The following is an 18980-nucleotide window of genomic DNA, read 5'->3' as shown; positions in this document are numbered from 1 at the left end:
TAAGCTTTTTGTGTGTATGGAACATTTCTGGGATCTTTTATTCCAGCTCATGAAACATGGGACCAACACTTTACATGTTGCGTTTATATTTTTGTTTAGTATATGTTTCCCCTTTCATCTGTGTCTGGTGTTAGCTAGTTATTGGCCAGCTAGGTCTTCAGTCAGCATAGAACAAAAGGGGGTGAGGGTTATTCAAAACTCTGACGCAGCTGTCAAGTCAAGACATCCGTCAGTGCTGCTGTGAACAGCATCACAAGAGACATGCCAAATGGGATAATAAAAATTGATATCTCTGATGCATTTCAGTGTTGTTGCAATTTCCATGTTGTTGCTTTGTGTATCACCAAATTTGCTTGAGATGATTTTACTGCAACACTGCTCAATTCATCCAAGTTGCTTGACAAAGGCGTTTCAAAGAGCTGTCAAGGGGAGCTCATGAATATAGCCCCCCCAACTCAGCCTGTCTTTTCAAACTTCCTGGCAGTTAGCCTTGAGATAAAAAGTACTTTTCAGAATGACTGTTCAGGACCTTACCTTATCCCTCAAATCCTTAAACTGAGACCAAAAAGCAACAAAAAATTGCTTATTTTGACTTTGTGGCTGTGAAAGCTAGTGGAAACCCTAAATGGTAAGCACTTTATAGTCAATAATCAGCAATCCTTAAGTATTCAAACAGAGGTGAATAAAACTTAATAAAGGGTTGGCTTCTTTTGCGCAGGACTACAATTTGATCCCAGAGAACATGCCCTGTTTGTAGGCTTTCTAGGGTGGGGTTTCAAGAGAGCTCTGAATAGTGATTGCCCGTTTGCCTTGCGTCGTACTAGTCGAGTAGACGCCGACTCCGCACGGAGGAATTGCCTAGACTGCATGGTGCAAAACCATTTAATATATTTACTTATTTTTAGGGACCGGCTGTATGATTAAGCTACAATCTTCAATGAGTAAGCATATCCCAGTAAGTGTCAATTTTCAAATAGCAATATTTTGTTACATTGTAGCTACTCGTGTTGTAATTCTGTACCAACTGGTCTTCCAATTTTTCAAATATTAAATCTCGGGCCTCTTCGACACATGCTTTGTTGTCTTTGTGAAATTGATACATGTGAGTTTTTCCTGTGATTAACGGTATGTTAAAGGTGTATGCGAAATTAAATAGGCTTTGCCGTTAGATTGACATTTTATTCGAGTTAAACGAGGTGGTGGGTTGCCTTTGGAGCGCCTTTGAGAAGCATTTTCGACGTAGCTATTACCATCGTATAAAATGTACGCATTTTTCTTATGAACTTGTCAGCAATATCATTGACAGTTTCTATAATCATTCTTACCTTAATTAACTGTAGTTTACTTAAACGAGGCGCTAAATATCTCACTATTCAAAATGTTGTTAATCTATCTCAATGGACATGTACAAGTGCTCAGCTATGAGGCCTCTATACGGGTGATGGCGCCGAGTCTGCCTTCACAAAGGACAGTTTTATAGAAATCCTCTTTCATCATACTTATGTAAATTTCAGTTTGTTTGGGTTTTGTCGTTGGACGACGTCTAGGTTTGACGTCATTGTATTGTCTCTTAATTAAAGTTCAAATTTGGCACTAATGTTAAGAACAAAACATTATTTTCCAGCCGGAAAATATCGGATTAACTATCCATACTTCAAGCTTCTTAGACAGTATTTGGAGCACCAGCCAGAGAAAAACATATACAATGCTAAGGGAATTATTCATGGCTTGTGTCAAAAATAGCTTTGCTGAAATTCTAACAAATCTTTCCTTCTGTCAACGAGGCATATAGTAGGCCAAATATGTAGATATTACTTCTTTTTGTATGCAATTATAAAGAAAAATAATATGTAGAAAGTTAAGCTGCGACCTTAGTAAGCTACATCCATCCTTCACACATTGGCAGTCGTGTTAGACCCATAAAATTAGACCTATGGTTAAGACCAGATCTGGACTGAAAGAGAGCAGCAATTATGCGTTTCTGTAACATTTTCTTTTTCAGTTGTTTTAGCCATTTCCCCCTTGAGATTAGAGGCCTTGTAGCTTACTCCCTCCTCCTCCCACTCTTGTCTCTTGCAGCAGTTCTGTGGTGTTCTGGGTCACACATTTATGGAGTTTCTGAAGGGCAGTGGGGACTACTGCCAGGCACAGCACGCAGCTGCCTATGCAGACGAGTGAACAGCAGAACTCACCTCCTCTCCAAACACATTGGACCCACAGGAGGAGGATCTGAAACGTTGGCAGGATCAGGACACCTCCTAACCTACCAGCAGAACGAGCCTGGATGGGGTAACTCTACCTGCTGCACACTGCCCTCGTTGGCTTCTGCCTGGTCAGAATCAAGGGGGAACCTGTCTTGTTTCCCAAAGGAGAAGGGGTTTGATTTTGGTTGTCCACACCCTTTTTTCTGCCAAATCCGACCTCCTTTCGCCCCATAGCCTTCTTTATCCCACTGGTCACGGTTGCGGGAGTATAGTTTGACATTTTGTTGATATTCCCTCTCCTTCTAAATAAGTGTTTTTGTTAGATTGTTTTGTGGAAGATCTCATTTTTTCGTCTGTCACCATGGCGCGTATGAACCGACCTGCCCCTGTGGAGATCACCTACAAAAACATGAGGTTCCTCATTACCCACAATCCAACCAATGCCACTTTGAATAAATTCATTGAGGTGAGCCCTCACATCATTAACACAGTGACGATATCAGAAATTAATTTTGTTATAAAACGTAATGAATGTTCTGGATTCTCATAGGTCGTCCCTCTCTTCCATAGTATAAAGGGTCTGTTTAGAAAATATAAATGTTTTCCCTGTGTAGTATGTCAAATGTATAATGGAATATGTTGCAGATCATATGAAAATAAAAGTACATTCTTCTACAGGAACTGAAGAAGTATGGAGTGACCACCGTTGTGAGAGTATGTGAGGCCACCTATGATTCCACCTTGGTGGGGAAAGAGGGAATACAGGTTCTGGTAAGCTTCAACATCACTTTTTACATCTACAATGCAGAACTTATTTACTACCATCTTTGTTTTGGTTTCTGAGAATGAGGGCAGATGAACTAATTTCCCCCTCCTCCACCAATAGGATTGGGCGTTTGATGATGGAGCTCCCCCCTCTAACCAGATTGTTGATGATTGGTTGAACCTCCTGAAGACGAAGTTTAGGGAGGAGCCTGGTTGCTGCATTGCTGTCCACTGTGTAGCTGGCCTGGGGAGGTAAACTAGTGTTCTTATTTCCCCTCTTAGTATAGAAACATTTATAATCATGTAGCAAGGATTTTTAAACATGTAATAAGTATTTATATTCAGAATTGTGCTAGATTGATGATGCTAGTTCTTTGGTAAGAATGCCAAAAAACATTTAGCCATAATACACAGTATTAAAAAGTCCCATAGTACCCTAACCTGAACTGCCTATTGTCATCTTTTCTTCTGAGTATTTCCAATGTGTTTTTTGTGTGTTAAACTCCTAGAGCCCCTGTCATGGTTGCCCTGGCTTTGATTGAATGTGGGATGAAATATGAAGATGCTGTCCAGTTTATCCGGCAGTAAGTCTGATGCAAATACACTTTCATGTAGATCTCTATATACTGTAGCTGCAGCATTTTAAAATGGAGGCTAAAACGCATTGTTTTTTAAATAATCGGACTGAGCTGCAATTGAGAAGTCGAAAGTTGAAATTGCATTATATGTACCTTAACCCTTAATTACAGTGTAAGTCCATTGTACTATTTCATTCAAAAAGGGAGACTAGTCTATAAAACACACTGTTTTGAATTAATAGCACTGACCAGCAATTCAGATGATGTGAAATGACAATGTATTTTCTCTCGTAACAGGAAGCGTCGCGGAGCGTTCAACAGCAAGCAGCTTTTCTACCTGGAGAAGTATCGTCCAAAGATGCGCCTGCGCTTCAAAGACTCCAACGGCCACCGCAACAACTGCTGCATCCAGTAGTAAAGCCAACTAACTCATAGTCCATGCCAACAATGCCCCTATAAAAATACATTAATTTCTTTATCTTATCTACCTGGCAGGCTTGTTTTTTTTTGAGTAAATCCATTGTGTTGAAGTATTTCCATTGGAAATTCATTCTCAAATAAGTAAAGTTTTCCCTTCTCAATGAAAAAATGTCAAGTGTCAAAAAAGAGGTTAGTTTGTGAACAAGTGACAGTGAGTGAGTGTTCTCTGTGTGTCCTTAGAATTGGAAAGGAGCACAGCCAGTGAAGTAATTTTGTGAACCTCCAGATGTTGGTTTATACATGTTGAACACATCCCAAGGTTTTAATTGGCAAGGGTGCTTATTATTAAAAAAAAACATTTTAAAAAGTACTGTAACGATGATTTAACATGAGTAGTTAGGTATCCCTTTAAATTTTATGATTCAGTTCGATACTGAATAGAAAGATGTATGCCTTCCTCCACATGGTTAAAACTTGAAATGCCTTACAATTAAAATGGAACAAAAAGGCAATCGAGTGGGTTTGTCATCCACTACATTAGAAAAGGTGTTTCATTTTTTTACTTGGAACAGAAGAATGTTGCCTTTGTCTTGTGCAGGACATCTACACACTTACGTCCTTTCAGTAACTATTTTTAATATGAAATGCTTAATTGTTGCAATATTTGTTTATTAAAAGTCTGGGACCTTTTTATTTTTTTATTTTCTCTTATCAAACCTTGTTGATTAATTACTGCCATGTCCGAAATGTGATTTGTGTTTTTCGTTTTGAAACTGGACTTGCAACGTCTGCGATATTTTGTATGCCTTTTTATTTTGATGTGCGTAACTTAATACTTGGATACTTGATGATTTATGTATTTGAAAATGTGTATTATTAGGTTGGCTATTTATACTATCAATGGATGTGTGTTTTAGTACCGTGAGCGACAAATTGTAACTGTTCACCAACTTGTGAGAGTACATTAAAACGATACACTGAAAACCTGGTTTTGAATAATATCTTATTGTACTCCCATTAGTGAAGGCCTATAATGCCTTACTTGTTTTACATTGGCCTTGTTTGGTTTAATGGATTGTCCCAGTGGGCTTGTTCTGTCTATAGTACCAGCATTGGCACTAACAAAGAGTCAGATCTGTCTATGGGACTGCTGACTGCAACCGTGGCAGAGAAAGAGGAAGATTACGTACTGTTTCATAGAAGATCATGAGAAACCAATTCAGCTAATGAAAAGGTTATGCCAGAATATCCCCAAAAAACAAGCCGTGCAGAGTCATGGTAGAGGTTTTCCCACTGGAAACGGCTTGAAACTGATAATGTCATTTTAATACATTTAGTGACACATAACATGTCATAATTAAGGTATGCTTAACTGCATTTGATTTAAATGAGAAGCGTGGGCTCAATTACAGGTGAGTAATTTATTTATTCAACCCTCCCTTACCCTGTTACATGTCCCTCAAGGCTTACTTAATATCAAGAATCTTCTGCATAGGAAAACTACAGTCTAATGCACAAAGACAAACAGCATTTTCAGAAAATGAATCCAATCCTTTTGTGGAGATATTTAAATGGCTGTTGGTTATACCCTGGATCTGGTGACAGTCAAACTTGCTAGTGTCCCCTTGTGGCTATATTTGTACCCACAGGCCATCCAGTCTGTAGAACTCTGCATGCCTAAGAAAATTAGCCAAAAAACACGTTGCTGGATTTTCGTTGTAGTCTTTCATACAAAACATGCAAGACTTTTATCAAAATGTGTTTATTTTCTCTTTTGTACAACCTTTGATGTCACCTCCTCCGACCTTTATAATAAATAAGAATGGCATATACAATTTCTACATATGTCTTCAAACAACACTGCCCTCCTAGTTCTCCCATCACAAAAACAGTCATCATGACAAAGAAAATCCTACATCAGGAAGACAATAAAGCATTGGTGTTGGTGAGTGGATATGCAACAAAGATACTGGTTAACAAATGAAACCAACAGTATTCTGGTAATTTGTATGAAAGTTCGGTATTGACACAAATACATAAACATACAGAATTCTGTGAATTAAAAATGGTTGGCACATTGTCGCTTAAAGCACAGTTAGTCTGGTCTGTTTTTGTTTTAACTTGGTTCATATTTAACAAAACACAAAGCCTACTGTACCCAATAAAATCACAATTAGTTTGCCCAAAAAATGTAATGGTCCTTTTATTTTACAGTGCAAAGATGGCAAAAGCTAGAGCTGAGGTTAAGGGGTACTGAAATGTATTTTAGAAGGGTATAACAAAACAATAAAACAAAATACAAACAAACAGTAAAAACACATCAGACAATGTAATGTTTTTTCCACGGGGTTGGGGGTACATTTTCATGTCATTTCAATTTGAATGAATTCAAATCAGGAAGTTAACTGAAATTCCAATTCTATTCCATTTTCCTGCTTTTCAATGAGAAACATTTTTGAATTATAATTTCAGTTTACTTCCTGAATTGACTGAAATGAAATGGAATTGACCCCAACCCTGATCTTCCGTGGCGCGTTAGTTAGTTCCTCCACTAGTCTCTGAATAGTTTGGCCCCTTGTGGCCCCTCAGTTCAGGGACCCGTTGGGTCTCCGACTCACATCTTATTCCTCATTTGGCCCTTTCATGCCGGAATCTTTTGCCGATATCGGTGACGCCACCATAGGAAGGATGCACTGTGACGACTCGCAGTAGCCATTGAGGCCAGGACGACCAGGAGGCCCTGGAACGCCGGGAATACCGGGAACGCCGCGTGGCCCTCTCTCGCCGTCGCGGCCGTCTGTACCATAGGCGGCTCTACCGTGATCACCTGTGGATAGAGTGGTCGGTTGAGATATGTACATGAATGTGGAACTGCTAAATGGCTAGCTAACCATGTTATAGCTGAGCATATAGAGACTTGGCGCATATTGGGTTAGCACAGTGGTTATGACTGTAGCCTTCATTATTATGGTGTGGGCATGTAGCCTTAAAATACTTTTGTGACTGGTATCTTTACCTGGTAGACCGGGTGCTCCAGGTTCTCCTTTAACCCCTCTTGCTGTGGGTCCTCTGTCTCCTCTGTCGCCCGTGTCACCTATGCAGAACGTATACATTATCATCAATTCAAGTCACGTTTAGCGATGCAGGATGGCTGTAGTGAACTTCACTTGTGATGGCACAAACAATCCTAATTATTCAAATGGAGATCACTTATACTACTGCTACCAGCCTGCTTCAGCCAACTTGTCATTGGCTTAACAAACTAGGCCATAATATTACATTTAGGATATATTTCCACCATCTTTAGAGACTCAGAACCTCACCTTTGAGCCCTTTGCGACCCAGTAGCCCTGGAGGTCCTTTGAGACCTGGCAGTCCTCTGGCCCCGTCCAGTCCTGGGTAGCCGTTCTCTCCGGAGGGGCCTGCAGGACCAGGGGGGCCAGGGGGACCTGGCAGTCCAGAGATGCCTGCTTCAGGCCTCCTCAGGCTGGCTGCTAGCTGGGCTAGCTGCTCTGTGGCACAGGAAGGGAAAAGGATGGGGGGGTCAGTTCAATGAAACCTATGGACCTGCCTTATCAAATGTGATGGGTTCAGTAATGGTCAATATCAAATGGATAAGAGTTTGATATGAAAATGATCATGGCTTACCTTGCATTACCCTCATGCAAACTTGTGTGATGTGTGTATCGCTTGGTTTTTTCCCCTGGGAAAACAGGTGGTTGTTGAGAAAATTGTGGTGTTATCTGGTAACTAATGCTATTCATAGCTAGCTACACAGGCTTTTTTTCGTGAAATGTCTCAGCCCATGGAAATACTTAAAGAGATTCACTGGTAAACTCTTTAGCCAGTAGTTCTGAATGTCGCGCTCATGAGTCAAAAGTGGTCCACGAAAATTGCCTACTGTGTCACATATAGTAGACACCAAAGTTCGGGAGAATGTCTTTAACACAGGGCAAAGTCATCATGTGAATTCTGCTGTCTCCTCCAGTCTACTCTATATGAGTGCAGTGCTAAGAAACAGCTCTTTTTGACTCCTGCTCTGTTTCAGGCCCTCAGATCTCGTTAATTGTTAAAGTGCCTACCGCTGGTCCCTGTGTCCCTGGCAGTCCTGGCACCCCTCTGTCCCCCTGCATGCCACGTGGTCCAGGTTGGCCCGGCTTGCCCTCTGGGCCTGGTATGCCCCGGCCGCCCTCCGGCCCTTTGTTTCCAGTCTCTCCTGGTCTGCCCGTCTGAAAACAGCGACAGAGCGCGACACAATGGCATTCAGCATTCATTCAAAACAAAAGGTAAAATTGGATTACACAGACTGTACCATTGGGAGGATAGACAATGCTATCTGTCTAGGTCTAGGATCATGTGTTTCAGGCATGTAGTCCTACAGTGTGCAAGGCTTTCTTTTGGCATGGCGCAAACACTGTGAAGTGATTCAGTAATGAGAAATGATGATGCTCACTTGGACGTGACCTCTAGTATTAGTATTAAGTTGTGGCATCTAATCATGATGAGTCCCCCATGATTTTGGGATGAACAGGTACCACATTATGTGTACTGGACATAATTGGCCTAGTCTATGTCAACAGAGAACTGTAGCAGTAAGCAATGCTATAAACTGGACTCACCGATCCTTTCTCTCCTGGCTCACCTTCGTCACCCTATAGTAAAACAGAATCAGTACTCTTTTACTTTAAAAAACAAATGTTGGGCACAGCAACGTTTTTTCTTTATGTATTTACTCACAAAGTCCCCTCTGTCTCCCGCTGTGCCCTCTGAACCCGCTTCTCCCTAAATCAATGAGTAGAAATGTCTTTGTTAGAGAAAACACGTCTTACAGGATCATTAACACGTGTCCATCCCAAGTAGGCCTTGGTGGGGCTTTCTGTACTCTTCTGGTAGCTCCTAAGTGCTTGATGTTACTCATTTGAATTCACTCCATTCATCTTCTTGCATCATTTGATGGCTACATAGAATATGAATCTTTAATTTTTTTTAAAAATCAAATCAAATCAAATCCAATCTGGTCACCTCCCTTATGCAGGAATGTACTATTCAGTCAGTTGAGATGGTATTGATAGAACTTACTTGTTCTCCTTGAGCACCGGTCAAACCGACTGCACCCTGGAGAGATAGGAATAGGAAAATTATATTTTGCTTTTACACATGTATTTCTGCTTCTGCTTTTGTGGTACCTTTTATATTCCTTACCCTGTCTCCATTCTGTCCAACCAGGCCGGCAGGGCCAGGCAAACCAAGAAGCCCGAGATCCCCTTTACCTCCCTGTAAAAAAGAAATAAAAATATATAGACACACACTTAAAAAACTCGAACACAGTGGATTGCCTGTGCAACGCTCCAACCTCCCCCTTGCCTTCAGCTGACTACATTTGCACAAAAAAAAAAATGTGGCTGGAAAAAACCGTGTCTAACGGGTGAGCTGGAAAAGGTATTGGGGACACACTCCATGAGATGTTTTGGAAGTGTGGGTACTGATTGTGTGGCATACCCTCGTCCGACTGGTTTAAGGAATTCCTGGGAAACAGAGGGTTCTTTCAGGCCTTTTCAGCTTATTTTCCTGGCCTGAATCCTCCTCTCTGAAGAAATACCCCTGGGCCCATGGACCAGTGTAACAGGACTCCATTCATAGCCCCTCATCGGCGGATTACAGTATTACTGCAGTCTGGAGGCTTATAAAAGGGCTGCCACTCTCAATATGAGAGAGCATACGGCTCCACTTGCTTGGAGTGGGTTTGCGCTTAGTCACTGGTATTCAGCTTGGTTGAGCTGAAGGGTTACTATGGTAACAATGCCAATGTTAAATTGTATATGTATGGAATGATAGCAGATAATAGCAATATACACTGAGGGTACAAAACATTAAGAACACCTTCCTACTATTGAGTTGCACCCCCCGTTTTACCTTAAGTGGATTTAACAAAGAACATCAAGGGATCATAGCTTCCACCTGGATTCACCTGGTCAGTCTATGTCATGGAAAGAGAAGGTGTTTCTAATGTTTTGTACAATCAGTGCATTGTTTATTCGGATGTTATGTCATATATAAATAGTAAAAGACTTGGTATGGATGGGGGCGGCTTGTGTTATTTGCACAGTGGTGTCGTAGTTCCAGGAAAAGTAGGGCAGGAAAGGCATTGTAATGAAAATAGGAAAGTAAGCATAAATTAATTACATATACAATTATTTCAACATCATTTTAATAGCCACCCTAGTAAATGTTGAGAGACCAGCATCAACTTTGTTCTTGCCACACAGCACATGATCCTAGAAAAGGTCATTTATTTCATCGTCTTTGTTTTCTTCTTCCTCCTCTTTCACACCGTCTTCATCATGTTCTTGTCTTCCTCTCCGTTCCCCATCACAGTAGCATCATAATCCATCACATTGCAAACCACAAAATCCTGTTCTGTATTCCGAATTGAACTGGCTTCACTCCGATATTTCCTTGTCTGCATCTTACCTTACCAATCCTTGCATTTTCTCACAACAAAATCTGATGACTGGAGCACCACAGGGTTCTGTGCTTGGTCACTTGGTCATCACTTCCCATGGCTTTTCCCATCATTCTTGTGCAGAAGATGCTCAACTCCCTCTATTCTTCCACCTATTTACTACCCAGGTTACAGATTTCACCCGCCTCTTAGTCTAGTTCATTTGTATGTTTCAAGTTCATTGGTCAGTTTGATAATCATGGTTCATACCGTGGTACTTGTATGGATGTTTCCGAGAAACTGTCAAATGCTTTATTCATTGTGGTTCAGGATACATCTAGTGGGCTTGTTTTGGGGCTATGAGTATATCAGTTATAATGGTCTGTTGGGCTGTTGACTTACCCTGGGTCCTGGTGCCCCTGCAGGTCCGTCTGGTCCACGCACTCCTCTTTCACCCTACAGCAAAATAAGAGAAGAGGAATAGGAAGTAATAGAGAAGCAATTGTGGCGCAGGTGCAGATTTATTATAGTCTTGTAGTCCAAGACCTTCCCAAATGAATCACATGAAGTTCTGAGCTTGTTGAACAATGCTGATAGAATAATAGAGCAAAGGTTGTGCGTGGCAATAGAGTTCAAATGCTTTGTGCTGATCTTGCTTATTCTATTGTTCCATTATTTAGCTCACACCATTTATCCCTAATTCCCTAACCCTAAAATCACGAGGTTCCTGATCATTTATTCTAACTGCTGAAGTTCATACGAGACCTTGAAAAGAGTAATCCAACTTGATAGTGTTTTAACATGGATGGCTTTCTCACAGTGAATCACATATACTACAGAACATACTCACTGGTCCACCTCTTGCTCCGACAGGTCCTACTTCTCCCTGCTCGCCACGTTCCCCCTGTAAACAAAGCAAGTCACCCTGAGATCTCTCATGCTACTGGTGCAAGTATGAAAGGGATATTATGTATACTGTATCAAAGTATTTTATTTCATCACTGTCATTTAATGTGATATAATTTTCATCAATAGACTTTCTCTTGACTTACTGATTTCCCAGGAGACCCCATTAGTCCTACAGAACCTGGGTCGCCAGAGTTACCCTAGTAACAAAGAGAGGAAAACATAAGATTCCCTATAATAGGGATTCATATACTGTATGGTCAATAACTGGTTTAATTCATACATTTAAAATATTCCCCTACCATTTCACCACTTTGTCCTTTTGGACCATAAGCGCCTGGCAAACCCTATGGCGAGAATCACATCAAAACAAATGAACAACCAAACAAACCCAAACAAATATGCATGTAAAATGGATATGATGAATCAGAGATGCTAGGGGTCAGAGGTCACACTTACAGGAAGTCCTTGGAGCCCAGTATCACCTGGACTGCCAACTTTCCCAGTAATACCCTTAAAATGTTAGAGAAAAAAACAACAGCTTGTCAAACTTACTTATTTCCTGTGTGTACATCCTCATTTAGCCTATGTCTTTGAACAGAAGTTTGAGCCGTACCTTAGATGCTGGCAATCCGGGAATTCCTTCACGTCCATCGGGCCCAGCTAGACCCTGTCCATGGGAGAAAGAACAGGGGAGTTGAGCGTTAACAAAGAAGATTAGCTTCATGGCATGTGTATTGAGTCAGCTGTATGGAGTCCATGAACATAAGCTCATGCTGTGTATAATGTCATAGATGTCATAGATGAGATGTTAGTCGATAATAAATCAGATTTAGTAAGGCTGTGGTGTGTACAATACTTACAGGCTCCCCTTTCCCCCCTGGAAGGCCCCTTATTCCTTGTGGCCCTCGGGCCCCCTGCAAAACAACACACAGTGAGTAAAAGTCTTTATACGGTACATTATTTGATAGATAGAGTGCACCTGTATGAATTGGCGGCAGGTTTTTGCTTTTGAAAGTGAATGACCATGTGCTCTGTTGTTCTGCAGTGATAATATAACAATAATAATAATAATGATGATATAACAGTGATAATATATTTGTATGATGGTGTGATGTTTTAGTACTTACTTGACCACCGTTTGGTCCAGTCTCGCCCACTACTCCTCTTTGGCCCACGTCACCCTAAAAAAGAAAAACACATTTCTTAAACCAAAATAGTAGAATATAGGTTGAGATGTTACTGTAATGTGAGTGGTGGCAAAGAGGTCATGGTGAAAAAGAGGTGAACGTCACGGTGTTAAAAACAAGACAGGCACTTACTGAGCCACCCTGAATTCCCTGGGGACCAAGGTCTCCAAACGTTCCACGTGGTCCCTGTTATCAAACACATTTCAGATGTCAAATATACGTTTTTTTTAATGCATTTACTAGTGTGCTCAAACATAAGTTGTGGGATGTTGAGGTTTGGCAGTGCTGAAACAGGCCAAGCTGAAGTCATTTTTGCAGCAATATTGCACCCGCTGAGGATGGCAGTAATATACAGTACATCGCTCATCTTTGGCATTCATCCTATGATGTCAAGCAATGTGTGACCTCATGACCCTTACCCTGTCACCTTTGAGGCCCATTATGCCTGTTATTCCCCTGGGCCCCCCTTGGCCCTAAAATCACTCAGCAGAGAAAGAATAGTGTGTGAGAGAGAATAGTGTGTGTGAGAGAGAATAGTGTGTGTGTGAGAGAGAGGGAGAGGGAGAGGGAGAGGGAGAGGGAGAGAGAGGAATTTCAATTTAAAAAATACATGTATCATAGCCACATTGTGAATGACACATTCATATTGATACAGATGTGAGAGAAATATTAAAATATTTTACTGGTAGCCCTTGAGCTCCCATCTGGCCTTCTCCTGCCTGGTCTCCTTCTTCTCCCTGTAGAAAACATCAAACAAATGTCACAATCATTATTATTGACCTTATTGTAGTTGTTGATCATTTATCTGGGTAAAAAGAGGGAGACGTTACCTTGTGTCCTTGCTTTCCAGGCTCACCAGACTCTCCTTTTATGCCTTTGTGGCCCTAAAGAGAAACCATATAATGTTACTGCTATATGCAAGCCAGTTTCACTGACAAGATACAGCATCAACATCTATAGTATATTAGTATCAATGAGAAACCATAGTATCGTATGAGTATTTGTTATATAGTCACCTTCATGCCTGGGAGGCCAGAATATCCGTTAAGACCAGAAGGACAGGCATTGGGACACTGAAAAACACAAGTAAAGCCTATTTGAGGTCATCTAAGAGCCCTGCCACAGGGGGGCTCTGCTGAAAAGTTCCCCATCATCAGCATCAGGGTACACATGCATAGCTGTGGTGCCCTTAAAGGAAACTTGTGAACGCCTTACCAGGTCTTCCCCCTTATACACTCCAGGAAGACCCTGGGGAGAAAAACACCATTTTAATTACATTTCTGTCTTTGAAGTAATTATCGGCGAAACGGGCTGTTTGTCTTACAGGCTGGTTGTTGCAGTGCGCTTAAAAATGTACAGGATGCTGTAAATTGTCTGTCTTCCCTTTGATACTTTTCATGGCACACAGAACTATGCAGCTATGACATCACATGGGTTGTCCTACTGTACTAAGGATGACAACACTAATATGGAACTAATTCATCATGAAAATAAACACATTTACCCTGGGCCCTGCAGGTCCGGGAAGCCCAACTGGCCCCTTCCTGCCCTGTGATCCCTGTAAATAATAATAATAATATGTTTACAGGTGAATGAATGCAATAATTTAACAAGTAGAAGTCAATATCTCCGTATTAACTGCAATATAATAAGACATTGAAACAGTTGGAAGCCCTGTGTACCTAGCCATCATTTTCTAAATGTTAAAAAGGCAGTACTCACCGGGGTACCGACTTTGCCAAGCTCGCCCACCAACCCTTGTGCACCAGCTGCTCCCTGTCAGTGAAACAAAACGGACATGACACAGTGCTAATGTACTGAATTCTCTTGTATTTAAATACATTCTTCCTCATTCAGGTGTGGGAAAAATGGTGAAGTACTCACATCAGTCCCATCAGGTCCTTCGCCCTGTGGTAAACAAAAGAGAATTCAAATTAAATCAAATTTTGCGCCGAATACAACAGCTGTAGACCTTAGAGTGAAATGCTTACTTACAAGCCCTGAACCAACAATGCAGTTTTAAGAAAAAATGTATAAAATAAAAATATAACAAATAATTAAGGAGCAACAATAAAATAACAGTAGCGAGGCTATATACAGGGGGTTCCAGTACACAGTCAATGTGCGGGGGCACCGGTTAGTCAAGGTAATTGAGGTAATATGTTCATGTAGATAGAGGTAAAGTGACTATGCATGGTTAATAAACAGAGAGTAGCAGCAGCGTAAAAAGGGGGGGGGGTGTCAATGTAATAGTATGGTGGCCATTTGATTAGCTGTTCAAGAGTCTTATGGCTTGGGGGTTGAAGCTGTTAAGAAGCCTTTTTGACCTAGACTTGGAGCTCCGGTACCGCTTGCTGTGTGGTAGCAGATCAAGCGATACCGGAGCGCCAAGTCTAGGTCAAAAAGGCTTCTTTAACAGCTTCTACTCCCATTCATGGAGAGGCTTGAAGGTGTAAAATTGAGGTAAAGTTGCATTTTTCTGTATTAACAAGTTAATCAATGCAGTAACAAGGGTACAGTAATAAAATGTACAATTTTAAACAATGCAGTTCTTAAAAAATCAGTCCTTATAGTATATCATACCCTTAAATAGATAGTATCCTTATAAGTGTCATATCCTAGGTGGGTGTATTTATGTCATATATGATTTCAGGTCAACCAATGGGTGTCGGTGTACAACACTTATAATTCCGTAAATACCAGCATACAACTGTGAAAAATCCACTGGTAATTACTAGTGGGAAACTCATCTATCATCCCCGTGCTCCAAGTTTTTCACTTGCACCTCTCTGCTGTCATTTGTCAAGAAAAAAGACAGCAAGCATGGCGGCATCTTCAGCAGTTGTTGTTTATGGTAAGAAAAAATCCAAATTGTTGACAGAAAATGTATTATGTTCATCTTCCTTTTAATTTAGAAAGGGAACGCAGCTCTTGATATACTTGTTATGGGCAAAAAAGAGCAAAACAATCACAAGCCCCATGTTCGATGGTATTTCCCAAAACGTGAATGCACCCAACTCGTATAGACAAGTTCATTGTGGGTCCTTTCGTTACATGGTCCTTAAAAAAGGGAGTAGCCTATTCCAGATTTCCAGTCATTTCAGTGGATGGATAAGACAAGTCATTGGAAGGGATGGTCCCATCCTCATGGTAATGTAATAATCCATTGAAACAAGTGAGGTCGATCCCTTTCCAGATGATGTGTGGTCATTTCTGCATGATTGCCATAGGCTATGTCATAATGGACAATACCCCTACTACATCCCTATTATTCATACATTATATTAATACATTTAGTTAACCATGCTTACTTACAATCTCCCCGACTTCCCCAGCCTCTCCGGGTTCACCCTGATAGAGAAGCACACAAGATGGTTGGTGATGACAATAACATGGCAGCGAAACAATCTCAACCTTTCATTGCTTTGGAGCGTACTGATATTTTCTCATTCATAGTCTTCAGACCAGCCTCCACACACTGAGTACTGAGAGTGTATATGCATTATATTTCAGCAATATAGATATTAGACAGATAGGAAGGTTATGGATACATTTGATTTCAAATAAAGAAAATGTACTTTTGGTCCAGGAGGCCCATCTGGGCCGAGATTCCCAACAGGTCCAGTGGCACCCTATAGAGGAAACAAAGCTTCTATCAACCACACAGAAATATGAATGTCCATGAGTAAACAATATAAAACTTCAATACGTGTCTTATGCCCTCCAGTTAAAGAACTAATTGCATGCTCTGTTACCCATTCTTAGTGTGATATTCTATATTCTTTTATTCTTTACAAGCATTCAATGGGACTCCTGGGAAATTATAAAAGGACATGATTGTGAAAATATTCATTAGAAACAATAGGCAATCCATCCATTCCTCCATTCCTGAAATGAATTGATTTGAAATAGAACTGTTCCAACACTGAGCTGCTGACACAGTACTCTCCGAGATCACCATTAGTAACAGGGTTGCCTTACTTCAAGGCAATATTACTGTAAATCTGATTTCCTTAATTAAATTTGTGTTTGATAAAGACAAAGGAAGGTTTGTAATCCAAATCTATAAACAAGATTTCGACAAATTATGGAAGGCATCTCAATTGAGACAACTCTTATATTCCACGTTTGTATCTTGACGATAACACACTACAAAGTATGTGACCAATGCTCTAACTAAACAATGTACTAACTAAACCATTGCATATTTTCATCATTGACATTTCATGGATTACATGTTTCCTGTACAGTAATTTAGCAATTATAAGACTAAAATGGGGGTGTGTCTTCTCTCACACTGTTTAGCCCCTCCCCTCTTCCACCACCTACACAAACCATAGGTCACTTAATTAGTCCAACTAGTCCTCCGCCAAGCTTGAATCAATGGATTGAAAAGAGAAGACGCTCTGAACTATCCTCTCAAGATCAAGGAACTACTAATACTCTCTAATTAGTCAATAGCTTTGGTAGGCAGCAAACAACAGAAATCCGGAATCATTCAAATCAGAACTCCAGTTATGGACAGAGAAACAGAAAGAATGGATGATAGTTGACTACTTGAAGTCAGTGTTATCAAGGTATTTGCTGTTCCTAAAAATATGATCACCATTCACTAAACAAAGGAGAATAGGGAGCTACCCAGCCAAAACTAGTGCATACCTCAACATACCTGGACACTACCAACTCTGCCAGACACACAGCAGTCAGCAGTTCATCTGATAAGCTATTCTATATTCAGCATTATTGCCCAAATGGACAGCACACAGACTGTGGCCCTTCTGTTCCACCTTTCCCAGCATACAGTTCTTTCCTGTCAGCCATCACTGGGTCGGCCGAATCCCCTGCACCCCCCGACTCACACAAAAAGACCTCTGTTTCTCTGTTTCAGTCAGGAAGCTATTTGAAGCATTCTCCTCTCTCCCCTAAATACCCAGGTTGATGTATCCCACTGAGCCCCCCTCCAAACCTTTTGCTCAGGAGCCAATATAAACGACTCACACAGCAGTAGTACCACAGATTTTCAGTCCCTTGAGTTTCAGAAGTTACAGATGTTCAATAGACTCAGTGGAGTCTTATCTGATTTTGTACTAAGGTTTCTTGCTTGGGGAATATGAATAATAAACTGGTTGTAAAAGTGTGTATTCTGTGTAACTTACATCTGCCCCCGGTAGGCCGGCAGTTCCGGGAGTTCCTGGTTTGCCATCTTCTCCATCAGGACCCTGGGAACAGAGTGACCATTTCAATACCATGCTAAAATGTATTAACTATTTATTGGTAGGTTATGGCAAAGGAAATAATAGTCCACTCACAGGGCCACCTTCTATGATGTTATCATCCCCTCTGTCTCCCTGAAATGAAAGAGAAAAAAGAAATGTTTATTTAATATCTATGTAAAACTCCACTATAGGTTGAAAATGACAGAATAACACAATTAATGTTGGTCTGTACTAGGTGAGGTGCTGTACAACCGATAAGTCTAAAGCGTGAAATGACACAAATAAACAATAAAATATGAAATCAAAAGATATCTCACATCAATGCCGTCAACTCCAGGCACGCCTGCTATACCAGGGGGTCCTGTGGGGCCTCTGATACCGACCGGGCCCCTCTGTAGATAAATAAACAAAATCATTTAAAGAGCCTCTACTGAAATGTATCTCCAAATCATGGCTGATGGCAGTGCTTTGGTCCCCTCACACAAAGAGCTCCATTGTGTGAAATTAGTAATTTTGTGGGCAGAAAGGTCAAGAAAAGAAAACCACAAGCCTTTATCCACTATACAAGGGACCACTCTATGTAATTACATATGTTGAGAATATTTTTGTTCCGATTCCAACCTACTGGATCCATATGTCAGCACATGCAGCTGTTATGTTACTTGCCCTACACACACCTCTAAATCATGCAGCTATTTACAAAAGAAAGAAATAGTCCACTAATCAATAGGCATATTATGGTAGGTCTAATGTATTTGTAAACTATATGGTTCAACGAATCTGTAAATGCATAGAAGGTGTGTTTCAAAACATTTGGGAGTCTGAGCATCCCATCCCAGCATATCCCATCCATGGGAAATTCTATCCCAATAACACAGGACAATATAATCTCAAGAAAAGCAGTCATACATGCCTGTCATACAAACCAGGTATACATTGTGGCTGGCAAACAAATCGGTGAGAACCATTGGAGAAGAAAATAACCGTAATTTCTGACTTACCTGAGCGGAGCAAATAAGGACTATTTGCAATAAAATCACGAGCAATGACTCCCGATATATCCTGGCGCGAGCCATTTTCTTCCCAAAAACACGGAAGACGCAAAACGTGCCTTTTACCGGTTTAGTTAGGATTTACGGACCACCTGTCAATATTCCCCAACTGAACCTCACAGTAGACTGAAAGGTACCATGTACTATTAAAATTCATGTTTATTCATGATGGACTGGAGAGCTGGTAAGTGGTTGGAGGAGAGATGG

At 40.9% G+C, this 18980-nt stretch overlaps 2 protein-coding genes across 2 annotated transcripts; one reads left to right on the top strand and one right to left on the bottom strand.

Annotated features, from left to right (window-relative positions):
- The first annotated feature begins 795 nt into the window (after window positions 1-795).
- On the top strand, window positions 796-4955 carry ptp4a1 (protein tyrosine phosphatase 4A1). The gene is made up of 6 exons (XM_024442363.2): window positions 796-955; window positions 2080-2670; window positions 2883-2975; window positions 3091-3221; window positions 3479-3553; window positions 3845-4955. The coding sequence occupies exons 2-6, from the start codon at window positions 2566-2568 to the stop codon at window positions 3960-3962; spliced, it is 522 nt and encodes a 173-aa protein (XP_024298131.1). The 5' UTR covers window positions 796-955; window positions 2080-2565; the 3' UTR covers window positions 3963-4955.
- A 418-nt stretch (window positions 4956-5373) lies between these two features.
- On the bottom strand, window positions 5374-18963 carry col9a1a (collagen, type IX, alpha 1a). Its single transcript, XM_024442360.2, has 32 exons — window positions 18723-18963; window positions 18039-18113; window positions 17815-17853; window positions 17662-17724; window positions 16084-16137; window positions 15821-15856; window positions 14390-14413; window positions 14228-14281; window positions 14010-14063; window positions 13721-13753; window positions 13522-13578; window positions 13336-13389; window positions 13189-13242; window positions 12925-12978; window positions 12638-12691; window positions 12446-12499; window positions 12179-12232; window positions 11932-11985; window positions 11775-11828; window positions 11618-11662; window positions 11462-11515; window positions 11260-11313; window positions 10812-10865; window positions 9170-9241; window positions 9047-9082; window positions 8705-8749; window positions 8587-8619; window positions 8050-8196; window positions 7616-7670; window positions 7291-7479; window positions 6984-7061; window positions 5374-6794 (listed from the first exon to the last, which is right to left on the bottom strand). The coding sequence occupies exons 1-32, from the start codon at window positions 18795-18797 to the stop codon at window positions 6589-6591; spliced, it is 2064 nt and encodes a 687-aa protein (XP_024298128.1). The 5' UTR covers window positions 18798-18963; the 3' UTR covers window positions 5374-6588.
- Window positions 18964-18980: the final 17 nt, after the last annotated feature.

The sequence above is a fragment of the Oncorhynchus tshawytscha genome, linkage group LG02, assembly GCF_018296145.1.
Source record: "Oncorhynchus tshawytscha isolate Ot180627B linkage group LG02, Otsh_v2.0, whole genome shotgun sequence".
Taxonomy (NCBI): Eukaryota; Metazoa; Chordata; class Actinopteri; order Salmoniformes; family Salmonidae; genus Oncorhynchus; species Oncorhynchus tshawytscha.
Note: the sequence above shows the minus strand (reverse complement) of the source record. Positions and strands in the feature narration are given on the sequence as shown.

Bases quoted from the DNA above. Each gene is read 5' to 3' on its own strand.
- ptp4a1 (XM_024442363.2), top strand. From the start codon at position 2,566: ATGGCGCGTATGAACCGACCTGCCCCTGTGGAGATCACCTACAAAAAC. The intron at 2,976-3,090 runs GTAAGCTTCAAC...CTCCACCAATAG, and splicing joins AAGAGGGAATACAGGTTCTG to GATTGGGCGTTTGATGATGG. The intron at 3,222-3,478 runs GTAAACTAGTGT...TTAAACTCCTAG, and splicing joins TGTGTAGCTGGCCTGGGGAG to AGCCCCTGTCATGGTTGCCC.
- col9a1a (XM_024442360.2), bottom strand. From the start codon at position 18,797: ATGGCTCGCGCCAGGATATATCGGGAGTCATTGCTCGTGATTTTATTG. The intron at 12,692-12,924 runs GTAAGGGTCATG...GTTTGATAACAG, and splicing joins TGGGCCTCAAAGGTGACAGG to GGACCACGTGGAACGTTTGG. The intron at 8,750-9,046 runs GTAAGTTCTATC...TCATTGATTTAG, and splicing joins CCGGTGCTCAAGGAGAACAA to GGAGAAGCGGGTTCAGAGGG.